This window comes from Equus quagga, chromosome 12 (genome assembly GCF_021613505.1).
Source record: "Equus quagga isolate Etosha38 chromosome 12, UCLA_HA_Equagga_1.0, whole genome shotgun sequence".
Classification (NCBI taxonomy): Eukaryota; Metazoa; Chordata; class Mammalia; order Perissodactyla; family Equidae; genus Equus; species Equus quagga.
Window position 1 is genome coordinate 36,642,160 of NC_060278.1, and position 13,065 is coordinate 36,655,224.

Here is a 13,065-nt window from a genome sequence, read left to right on the forward strand (position 1 = left end):
CCCATTTCCCTTTCTACTTTAAACCTGAGGGATAAATTTCCAACTACCTTTAAAAACTGCAGGTCCTTCTGAAACACATTTCAACATGCTGGCTTGCCTCAGCTTCATTTCATTGTTCCATCCTAAATTCCTTTCAGTTTGATCTATTTTCCTTTGTAATCCGTTTGTACACCTAGCTATTTATAAGCTGCTCAAATCTTTTCTGGGGCAAAAGTGGCTTACAATTCTATCAGCCAGCATGTGAACCCAATTTTTAAGATTTCTCCACAAAAAGTTTTTGCCATGTTTCTACCAGCTCTCCTGCCATATATTTCCCTCCAGGACTGCCTGTGCCTAAATTGCCTTTCTAAAAATCAGTCCTCCATTCGCTCTCTTGGCCACTGACGCTTTCAGAGAAAGATAAGGGACATGATTTTCCAAAGATGCTGCAAGAATGATCAAGTCCCAGCTCACATCTAGACATCCTGCACTTTCTCATGAATTTGAAAACTGAAGTTAATTATCTCTTTGATCTTGTGTAAATCTATTGAATAACCTTTGAAACTTGGTACTGAGTCCCTAAAATGACCCACGGGCTAAAATGATCAGCACACACACAAAACTCTCCCTCCAATGCTTGCATTCACGTGCTAAGTAGATATTTTACTTATTTAGATCTCATTCAACAAAAGATTTTCATCTATTCACTCAAATATTTAAGTATATACTATGTGCCCAAAGGTCTTGACATGTTAGGAGTCTGTAAAACAGATATGTATAAAGAGATAAATGACAACACAGAAATAACTCAAACGATAGAGATATGAATAAAATGCCATGGGACTCCAGAAAAAAGAACCGCCATGGGGGTGGGGAGGGTTTGCAGCCTGGTACCCTGTAAGTAAAGGAAAATGAGAGAGAAAATGAAGAGGAAACAAGACAAATGGAAAGGTTTTCTTCTTAATGTTTCTGCCACCAACTTTTGGAGCACGTTGCTTTCTGATTTCCTTTCCAGCCAGCTTTAGCCTTCAGGAGGCTTCCATTGACTTCAAAATGTCGACTATAACACCCTAGGCTCCTCTCCAGAGACAATGGCAACCATGCAGGGAGCCAGGAAGGGAGCAAAGCCTCACAGGACTCTGCCGCCCCCTGGCAGCTCTCTGGGGGGAGGCATCGAGGCTGCACTTTGGCCTCCTCACTTCAAGTTCACATAAAGGAGGGTTGGTTCCTTCAACACTATATGAAGGTGGAGAAAAACCTCTTTCACAGAAGGGATTATGGAAAAATTAAAGTGAGATCATGAGACAGGCAGAAGAGGCAGCACCATGGATCGGAAGTAGCTGGACATGTAAATTAATAAGCAATACAAAGAAGAGCCAGAAGACCAAAAAAAGGCAAAAAAATAAGTTGTCCATTTCCTAAGATGGAACTGCAAGTCAGTTTTCTTCAAAAAGAAAAAAGTCATTGAACTCTTTTACTTTAAATGAAAATCGAAAGGGGCCACATGTTGCAAATAGTGGTTTTAACCATGATGTGACCAGACAACAATGTGAGGCCATCAGTTGTTAAGTGCACTGCAAATAGTTTATTACTATTAACAATTATGTTATCAAAGTTTGCAATTGATACATATTTTTTAAAAAAAAACAGTAGACTCTATGCAAAGTTTTCACTGTATTATTAACATTCTCACTCTTAGAACTGAATGCTTGACTCGGAGGGTCAGGGGAGTCTGGCCCCCAGAACGAGAATGCCCCATGGAGCCACAGCAGGAAAAATTCAGAAAGTGCCATTAGATCACTGGACAAGCAAATGCTACATGGCTGTTGGGTTTATAACAGATCAATTGGAGAAAAACAAGTCACTGTATTAAATTATTTTCTACTTACCTCCATCATCCTCTTCAAGAATGCATATTTTAAAAGAAGACAAGTTATTATATTAAAAATTACTTGCTCTGGCATTTTGCAAGCTACATCAAATAATGAGAAAAAAGCTAGGTCACAACCTTCCCAGCATTAACTCCAACTGTCATCTTTTACCAAATTAAAACTCTAATTAGCACTAATTAACTTTCAATCTAGTGCTCCTCCAATATACAAAATCAATAGCATAAAATGTTTCATAACTTTAAGTGCTCTAAAATTTGAGAGAATAGAAATGTTTCAGTTAGAAAAGTTGAGAATGATAAACACACAAGGGAAGAAAAAAATGAAAATGTCACCCCAAACAATGATGTAAAACATAAGATATGAACAACTGTTAAAAGAGCTCTCCATGAAATTGATCAATTCTACTATCTCTACATCTGGCTATTTCCTACCAGGAAGTAACTTTTAACATAAACAAGTAGAAGGGTGTATTTAATGGGATCGATTCTTTTAGTTGTGTGCTTTTCCTTTTAAAACTACACTACGCTTTTATGTGCTTGCTTTATTTTCAGGTGTTATCACATTAGAACACCCTCATCTCTGAAGAGCTTTGCATTAAGGAACTCTACGTTGACCCTCGATCAACTGTACTCTGTGTTATGATAAACTCAGAGCCCCACATGGAACAGTTTCCTACAGCCTATCTTCCCGGTGATGTTCATTTCAGGGAGTATAGGCCACCAAGTAAACACTAAGCAGTGTTTCAGAAGCACTGAACATTAAAAGAGGGGCACGCAGAATTGGTGTGGGCCCCCCTTCACTGCCTCAGTGCACGGAAGAAAGAGGCAAATGCGTCCCTCCAGAGACAGGGATCAAACAGGAGGTGGCGAGCACTGGCTGTCTTTGCAGACCTCTGTGCAGGGGCCTCGAATAAAACCGTTGACACTATGGGTCACTGTTGGTTTTTACAGGGAATTCATCAGGAAGATAAGGACACGAAATAATGACAATAATTATAAAAACAGCAGCAAACACTTCTGCTGAACCAGGCACTGCATTCTAAAAGCTGATTCTGCGCTTTAACCTACATTAACTCCTGCAGCTCTCAAAATGGCTACGCAGTAAATGTTTCTCTTCTCACTGTTTCACAGGTGAAGAGACTGAGTACAGTCGTGAGAAAAATTCCCAGGTTACAAAGCTGGGAAATGGCCGAGCCCAAGCTCCATGCTCTCATCCTATGCTCGTTTACTACAAGTCCAAATTAAGTGTCTAATGACTACGTTTTTCTCTATAAGCCATTGGGGGTGGGGGGATCAAAATTCTTAATACCCAGACTGCCATGTAGGAAAATTTGGCAAGGGAGAGATTTCTGAACAGTCACAATGCCCTTCTATTTACCCTGCACTTACAGATCAGACATCAATATTCCTGATCAGTCCACCAAGAAGAAACCCAGAATTCATTATGCCAAAATGAAGAAAAACCAAGGAATGAAACAACCAAATTCCATTAGACATTGCTACACAAATACGATTCTTAATTCCGAATGACAAATATCAAGTGCTTTCCTGGTGTTGGGCTCCATATAAAAGCTGATGTTAATCTCACGCTACCTTCCCAGCCAGTAACTCAAAAAACTTTAAGACAACAAAAGGTACCATGAGAAAAAACAACCTAAGAGAAAAATTTTAAAGAAAAATAAATATTACATCTGAACACTGTGCAATTTTTAAAAGATTACTTAAAATTCAGATTTAGTAAAACCGGTATCTCCGTCTTGCCTCTTCCAGTTCTCTCTGAAGATGAAGAAAAGGACTAAGAAAGGCAGGAAGAAGGTGGTGAGGGAGGAGAGCCAGCGGGAAGAGGTGATGTCGCCGTCCCTCCGCAGGTGACAGACAAAAAGCTCCCTCGGGGCCTCCTCGCTCCTCCGGACACAGAGCTTCGACCCTGGGTAGTGGCTGCATCGGGACTCCAAGAACAGTGCTTCTCACACTCCGTCTACACAACAATGACCGAACAACGCCAGCGTCCTACTCGCCGGAATTCTAACTCAGCAGCCTTAAGGTGGGAAGTAACAACTTCCCATTTAACAAGCCCCCCCAGTGACTTTCCTTGAGTTATCTGCTGACTATAATCGAAGACAGACCTCGAGGAGAAGCACAGACTCACGGCCCAGTCTGCACTGCACAGACGCTTCATGTCACACGCACTCAGAACGCGCCCCGCGCCCGGTCCTACCTGCGTCAGCAGCCGTGGGCCGGTGTTCTTCATCAGGAGGTCCAGACGGCGGCCAGACAGACGGGACTCGCCTGGGAAACTGCCCTTCTGTGCAATCCAGTGAGTGTGTGGGCTGACTAACTGCAGCCCAGGTGTAAAGTTGATCTTGCTATATTCAAAAATAAAACATTTTTTTAAAGCTATTTTAATTCAATAATGAAAAAACTGAAATCATCTTGATTGATATATTGCAATATCATTTCTATTATAAATATACATGGGTGGGTGTGTGTACATTATACGCATACATATATAAAATGTTAAAACAGCATTTATACTATTCAAAGCAGATTCCTAACATCAACATTCTTTCACACAGTCATTTCATTCTCATAAGCATACTCGTCTCAACTTCCTTTCTATAGTAAAATCTCAGTCTTTCTTTGGAGGTAGAGATGCCATGAGGGCCTGCAGGGACTATAAGATCAGAACATCCAGACATCCACTCAGGATCTCCCTGAACTAGCATCTTTAATACATTTGAATTTGATGTCCCTTTAAGATCTGTTTAAACACTTGTGGCAAAGGCAAAGGCAAAGGACGGGCTGTCCCAGGCACCACAGGACAATAATAGCTTCCTTGCCTTCAATAACAAAAGGCCCAGGAAACCGACTTATCTGGGTCCAGGTTGGGAATTGGTTTAGGAGAAAAACCATGAAAAAGTAAATGAACCTGCCAAGAATAAAAGAACTGGATGGGAATCTTCTGGCAAAGGAAGCTCTTCCCAGCTGCAGCCCAACAGAATCTGGACAGAATGAGAAGGCGGCTCATACCTACACCCGGTGCCAGGGGGTAAACCGGAAATCTCACAGAGTCGCGTGGAGGCCGATAAACACCTTGCCAGCTGCTCATTAGGATTTCAGACCACCACCACCAGTTTAGGACGCATGCACTCAAGATACACATGTCCTGGGTTCTCTTCATGGCATTTTCCTTATTTATAGGGATATTTCCCTAAACCTTTGATCATCATAAAGAGATCAAATCATCATAAAGAGGATAACAGTATAGTAGAGGTAAAGAGCAAATTAAAAACAAAAGCATCCTATAATCACTGTGCTGGAACTATAAACTGAACTGATGAACAAGGGTTGCTATTTCTGTAATTTGTTTAACGAATTAATTTAAGAAGTTCATAAAATATTCCTCAGCATCAACAGTAAGTTACAACAGATAGATCAGTTAGTCAAGCTTGACCCTTAGGGACAGTCATTGGCCATAACTGAGAATTCAGATTCCTGGGGTCAGCTAGAACTGTACCAGAAAGTGTCACATTTCACACCTGGCCAAGCACTTCCGCTCTTCATGCCTCTCTCAACTATTCATATCTTGATCAACACCAGAGGCTCTGCCACTTAGCTTACTGAATATCAGAAACAGCTTTTCAGTGGTGAAATGAGCGGTTTGTTTAATTAACATGAAGTTAGAAACGAGCTCTCAGGGGTGAAACTGAAGGGATTCCATACACGTGGATTGACCAGAACATGAGAGAATGTCCTCATCTTTAGAAGAACAGAGTAAGACTCAGGCAAGGGAGGATGGGCATGATGCCCGGACAGCCGCTGGTTTAGAAAGACATCTCCTGGCTATTGCAAACCATTAGGCACAGGATCCTGCTCCCCGCATGTCCGCATCACCTTCCACCTTTCGTGGAAGGTAGAGCCAAGTATCTACCCGAGCAACACGCTGCACACTCCCTGACAAAGGGATTCTTGCCTAGAGAGCTTCATCATCCTAATAACAAACCCACTCAGCCTTGGACTTCATTTGCTCCATATAAAAGAGGTAGCACCAACAGCCAGAGGATAAACAGTTTCACGAGGATTCCACACTCCCCCCAATACAAAGTATGCTAAAGCACTCTAGACAATGCCACACAAACAAACAGACAAAAAGTTCGGTTTGTCCTCCAGGCTTCCAGCCTCAGCCCAGGACTGTCATACATTACAGTGCTGTGACGTGCTCAAAACACGGTTCCACTTGCAGAAAATAAGCATAACGCAGTTTCTTTCGTGGCTCGTTAACGTCTACAGGTGCCAACTCTTCAACCCGACTACCACTTAAATTTTTCTACGTGCCTCCCACCCACCTCCAGGTTCATCTCTCCACCGTTCCTGAGTCAGCTCCACTCCACCAGAGGCCCTCCCTTGTCCTCCACTCACAGAATCCATCAATCACTAGAGTCTAGTTGAAGCCCCAGCTCACCTGGACCACTCCGGAACCAGCACACCCGCCACCCTCGTTTTGACGATTCTGGTGTGCTGTCTGGAATGGTGACTTAGCACTTTCCTGAGCGTATCTCCGCTTCCCTCAAATGCACTGAAGCTCCTTCAACTCGAGAAGTGTGCACACAGGTCCTGTTAATCCCCCCACTCTTGACAACATCATGAGGACTGCAGAACAGCCACTAATGTCTATTGAATTAACACATTTGTCAGGGAAAAAGAAATAAAAGAGATGGCTCGTCAATATGAGTGGTACTGTAGCTGGTAATCTCATCTCCCTCATTTGCTTAACAAGGTACCAAAAGGGTACATTGTGGGTACAATTTGGAAAGCAAAGATATCAAGTTATCTATTCTATCTAAACCTACTGGCAATGACACAAAATAAACAAAAATACAGAGTAGACAAAACTCCTAGGATATCACCAGTGCTGTAGCCCAGACAGATCTCCTAACTTTGTGAGGCCTCGGTGTTCCCACTTGGAAATCAGGAGGAACACCCCCCAGGTCCTGTTTGTAGGGATGGCATGAGGCAGGAGCAAACACTATGAGGGGAGAGCCAAGAAAACTACACTGTTAGTCAAAAGTAACATTTTTAAATCTACATTTGATTGGAATAATCACACATTATTTCCTATATTTTAAAAATCCTTTTCAGAGGAATTCAAAATCATCCACATCAAGATCTCTCCAGAACCAACACTGAGTCTTTGCTTTATGGTGAGAAGCTAGTTGAACAAACTTGAGTCTCCAGAGTTTTCTTGGCATTTTTACTGACTGTCACTAAGTTTTGCATTCAAATAATAACTGCCCTGTGGCATTTCCTGAACCAACTAGAATGTCTCTTTCTCTGCTGTATTTCCGTTTAACATTTCAGAAATGTAGCTGTTACTTTCCAAGCAGAGGTATAGCTCCTTGCTACCAGGCACCATATCCTATATCCCCTGTTTTCCCTAAGACATTACATAATCTATATACATAACAGACACCCAATGAGTATTAAGGAAGTACAAGGTCAATGTAACTACAGGACCAGTTTAAACTGAGCCCATCTTGTTAGAAATAGAATGTTAATGTTGTCTTGCTGGGGCAACGAGCCAAAACTTCAAGTCACGTAGCCAGAGCACGCCCAGAGGAGAAAATTAACGCCTGGAACCAGAGTCTCCCCACCGTGGAACCAAAAGGACTGCGATGTGACCAGAACTTGAAAGACAGATCCTTTTCAGAATTATGGGGTCCATTTCATAGGAAGATCTGGTGTCAAAGCCCTTTACACAACTCACCATCGACAGTCATTTGTATTCTTTCAATCAAAGCTTGTCTTGCCAGGGCTTCCACATACCAGCCTGCCTTCCCTAATCCCTTAAATTGCACCCCAAACCCTGCATCGAGGAGACAGATGTGAGAGCTTTGTCTCCTGTCTCCTTGCAAGTCGACCTCACAATAAAGCCCTTTCCTTTCTCAAAAGCTGGTGCCATAGGATTGGCTTTTATGCTTGTCGGTTAGTGAGCCCTTGCTCAGTGACAGCAAGATCAATAAGAACTGTCTTGTAACAAATCAAATCATAGTTTTCTATCTCAGCGAAAACAGGAATATGTGTCCCATGCCCCTATTCCACCCCCTTACATTCTCAAGGTCTGTTTTAACTTTTGTTGAACTGGGTCATTTCTTCCTATTAAAGAAAACAAGTACCAGCTTTCTACCATAGGCAGGTCAGAAGATTTAAAATCACAACTAAAAGCGGCATACATAGATCACGGGCCTGCTACCTCAAAAAAGAAAAAAAGTTACTTTTAGCCGATATTTCCCCATCTTTTACCTGAGTTACAAATAATAATCCTCAAAACAACTCAGAGCTATAATCCACAAATAGCTTATTTTAGAGGGTTCACTAGAAAGTAATAATGCTCAAAGTTAGGCATTCTAAGAGGCTTCATGGAGATTTTTCTAGCCATGATGAGGCTTTAGTCGTCACCTTACACTGTTTCAGGTGAACGTTTTTCTGACAGTGCTATACGCCAGAAACTGTCATTGCCCATTAGTCTGTATAGTGAAGCAGAACCTACATCACTCTCTGAGAGGAACTGCTGCCCTTCCCACTGGTGTTCCCCTGACACATCAGTGCGGGGAGATGGGACGTGCACGCACGTGGGGATAAATCTTAGACTGGGTTCCTCACTTCCTAAGAAGCTCTTGGCACTGCCCCAGCTCAAGTGTCCATCAAGGCCAATGGATCTCTAATTGAGTGGCAAAATACAGTAACTGTATCTCAGACATTCTAGGAAGTACCATCTGTCACCAGCTATCAGAAGTCTGACTGAGGGGGAAAAATGTGAAAAAATTGACCAAAAGTATGCAGCTGCTTCATTTCTTTCCAGATCCTCTATCCACCGCAGGGAGCATAGATAAGATCTCTCTCAGGCTAGCAGAGGACTCTGTACCTGCACCTGGTCACACTGGCCTCACCAAGGCTTCCGCTCAACTGTGTTGGGGGTGACCTCTAAGAAGAAAAGACTGCCGGGGCCACTGGAAGAGGCTGCTGCAAAGTCCATCCCATTATACAGAGTTTCTGCCAGACGTTCTGCAGATAAATGTATTATTAACCTTAGAAATTTACAGCTTCATCTGAAGAATTCAATGGTTGGATGGCATTTTGAGTTTCTTGGTGCTTTTTAAATCTTATGGACCATTGTGTTGATCAGATTTGCTTTTTGTTTCATCTATTAGAAAATCTGAAATAAGTATGCCTGTGGCCCACTTGCCACAGGTTTTGGGTTTCAGAACACATGGTTTTCATTAGCCTCATTCCTTGTTCCATTTTACGTTCGTCCCCAGTTTTGTTTTCTTTTGTCATTTTTTTTTATCTTTTCACTGATAGCTAATTTTTATCTTATAGTATCTTACTTTTCTTACTAATCATTATAAATACTTTTTGGAATAAAACGGCAATAAACATATTCTTAGTATTAGGGAAATGACGAAAGATCCATTTATTTATCTATTGTAACTCATGAACTTTTTACAAGATAACTGGCTGGATAAAAGGTAGATCCACTGATAGTAGACCGAACTGTACTCACAGTATTCGGGTTTGCATTGATCACGTAAGTATAAAAAAAAGACCACAGCACAACTCTGTAGAACTGCTTTGAGACAGAGGAGAGAAGAAAATAATTAGTAGCACACACACCAGCATCCGCTGGGTGTATTATTTTCTAATCTTTCTTTGAATGTTCTAAGTAGCTGTAATCACAGTGCACATGCTTTTATAAATAGCACACGATAGGTATTTCTTAAATCACTGTATCTCTTCACACTTATAATTTATGTTTCTGCCATAATCTTGATACAATTAAGATTACACTTTAGCCATGTAATCAGCTGTACTAAATGGGATTTAATAGAGCTGAATGCAAGTGCCCAAAGAATCTCTGGTTTGCATTCAAATAAGAAGTTAGAAATCTGGACAGGTATATAAAAATGACAAATACAAATGAGTAAGAGTAACATCAAGATGAGTAAATCTAAAGATGAGCTGAGGTCTTTGAAAATGTTTCAGGATAATATAAAGGAATGTTTTCTTAACTATGTTCAAAAGAAGCACTGACATTACTACCAGCGACATTGTAAATGAATGCAAATTTTCCGGACGGAAACTGAGCATCAAAAGAATTTTAAAATAGATTCCTTTGGAACCAGCAATTCTGCTTACAGAAACTTTCCCTAAGGGGAGAATAAATCAATGATATGCAAAAATATACATATACTAGAATACATTTATTCCAGTGTTCTTTATGTTTTAAAAAAGGGGAAAAAGAATTTCCAAAAATAGCAATATGAATAAAAATTACAGTATGTACAAGTGACCAAGAGTCATTAAAATCATATCGCATCAAATTCCCTGTAAAATTCTGTTCATGATATGTTGACGGGTGCAAGTAACTGGCTGTAAATTGTTTGTACATTGTAAAAATAATACACAAGGTGATGACAGAAGAGGTCATTAGAATCAACCCTTCTGGTGGAGACTAAAAAACACGAAATATACATACACAATTTGCTTAAGGGCAAAGGAAAGGGGAGCAGCAAATTAAGGAAGAATTGCCAAGCCAGGATCCAGGGGAGGACACACACCGAGGGAGTGGAGGCTCCTGTGAGAGTCTGAGCGCACTGCAAGGGGGGAAATTGCAGGGCAGTGCCCTGAAAGGGGGCTGGCCCTAGTGACACCCCTGGTTTTGGGTTAAGATTCAAAAGACTATCACACTAGGAATAAAGGTAAACTAGAAGTAGACATAAAATGACATAAATGACGTAAAATGAGAAGGCATCAAGCCGCTGATTTCAGAAGCCCTAGGAAACCTCAAAGGATAAATATAAAGAAAACCACCCCTGGGTGCATATGGTAAAACTATAGAAGAAAAAAGAAAACTTCAAAAGCAATCACAAAAAAAAAAGATAACCTTCAAAGAAGCAATAAATAGAACATTTTTGTTAAGAAGTCAGTGTGATTGGAAGCTACATACAATGATCTTTTTCACATGCTGAAACAGTCTACTAGAATTCTACACCCTGTAAAACTATCTTTCAAGAAAGAAAATGAGAGAAATCTCTTTTAAGACAAAAACTACTAAAGAATTTGTCAACTAGCAGACCTGCAATTAAAGGAAATACAACAAACTGCTCTTCAGGCAGAAAGAAAATAATCCCAAATAGAAGCCTAGAGACACAGCAAGAAAGAAGCAAAGCAAGGAAAGAAGATTTCATAAAGACTGACAGTATAAACAACAATAATATCTTATGAGGTTTAATAGAATTAAAATAAAAGAACAATAACATGGACCAGCCCCATGGCCTAGCGGTTAAGTTCGGCATGCTCCACTTCCCGGGCCCAGGTTCAGTTCCTGGGCATGAAATCTTCCTCAGCAAAAACAAACAAACAAACAAACCAAAAAAACATGCAACATGGGGGTGGAATAAATGAAACTTAAAAAATTTAGGTTTGCTTAATTTGTCTGGAAACAGGAAGTACCAACATAAAGCAAAAATGTGTGTTGTTTTTAAACATAGTCACTAAAAGAACTACCAGAGGGAAAAATGAAATAGTAAAAAAGACTTGACGGACTCCACCCCCCAAAAAAGATAAAGGAATATAAAACAGATGAAACAAGTAGGAAATACATAATAAAATAGTATTTTAGATGAAACTATTGAAACAATTGTATTAAATGTAAATGTACTTAATGTTTCAATAAAAAAGAAAAGATTGGATTGGACTGGATAAAAAATGAACTCCAATTGTATGCTTTTTATAGGAGATACAACTAAAACATAAGGATATATAAAAGATTACGATTACTAGAAAGGAAAATGATATAACTTGTTAATGTTAACAAAATAAAGAAAAGCACAGCTATATTAATAGCAAATGAAAGCTTTAAGGCAAAAAATCACCCAAAGAAAAAAGGAAGAAAACCTACTATTGATAAAAATTTAATTCATAAGGAAAATAAATAATTCTAAAATGTATGACAATAACACGGCCTAAAGTCTATGCAGCAAACTTGGCAGAGCTACCAGGAGAAAAGAACATAGCCATAGATGGAGTGGAGTAACTTTCCCATAACTGCTAGAATGAAAGGAATAAACTGAGTGAGGATATGAAAGATCACGATTAGCAAGTTTACCTAACGGACTTAAGTAGAGCATTTATCCCAAAACATTCTTTTCAAGCACACACAGCACATTTATGAAAACTGACCACTTCTTGGGCTCTACAGTAAATTTCAACAAATAGCAACATACTGAAATGATGAAGAATATGTTCTCTTAACACAATGCGATGAAATTAAAAATCAACTTGAAAAAACGAAACTCTCTGTATGTTTGGAAATAAAGCAATACAATTTTAATTCACTCATTATTCAAAGAACATAACAGAACCAAAATAAGAAAATATTTTTTAAATGAATGATAATGCCAACACTATATATCATAACTATTGGGATGCAGTTAGTAACTTTAGACAGCAATTTTTAGGTTTAAATGCACATATTAAAAAATAAATGGCTAAAAAATCAATGTTAAATATCCCTCTCAAGAATATAGAGGGGAAAAAACCCCAACAATTTAGTCCAAAGGGAGAAGGAAGGAAATAGATAAAAGTACTAATAAAATAGTGTCAAAAGAAGTCCTCTAAAAAGCTAATAAAATTGAAAATCTGACAAGTATTATCAAGTACAGATACAATTAACCAATCTCAGAATGAAAAAGGAAACATTATACAGATCCTATAGACATTAAAAAATAGTAAGAAGATACTAAAGTAAGTTTACACCAAATATTTTTAAATATTAGATAAAATGGATAAATTCTCTAAAAATATGTAATTTAACCAAAATTGGCAACCAACTAAAAAATTGTGAGCAGCCCCATAACTGAAATGAAATTCAAAATTAAAAACTATCTCACAAAAAACACGCCAGACTCAGGTGGCTAGGCAGACAAATTCTGCCGAAATACTTAAGGAAGAAATAATACCAATCTTACACAAATTCTTCCAAAGAATAGAAAAAGAGGGAACACTTCCCAACTTATTTTATCAGACCAACATAACAGAGGTACTAAAATCGAAAAAAGGACATTAGACAAAAGGACAAAGAGTGATACAGCACAGGCAAATTGGGTTGATTCCAAGAAAATAAAGTAGGCTTAACA

General features: G+C 39.4%; 1 protein-coding gene across 1 annotated transcript in view; it reads right to left on the reverse strand.

The window, feature by feature from the left end:
- FMN2 (formin 2) overlaps window positions 1–13,065 on the reverse strand; it is a 343,222-nt gene that overhangs the window by 258,649 nt on the left and 71,508 nt on the right. The window contains exon 3 of the mRNA XM_046679366.1: window positions 4,089–4,236. Within this exon, the coding sequence (XP_046535322.1) occupies window positions 4,089–4,236 (148 nt within the window). The remainder of the gene's footprint in view (window positions 1–4,088; window positions 4,237–13,065) is intronic.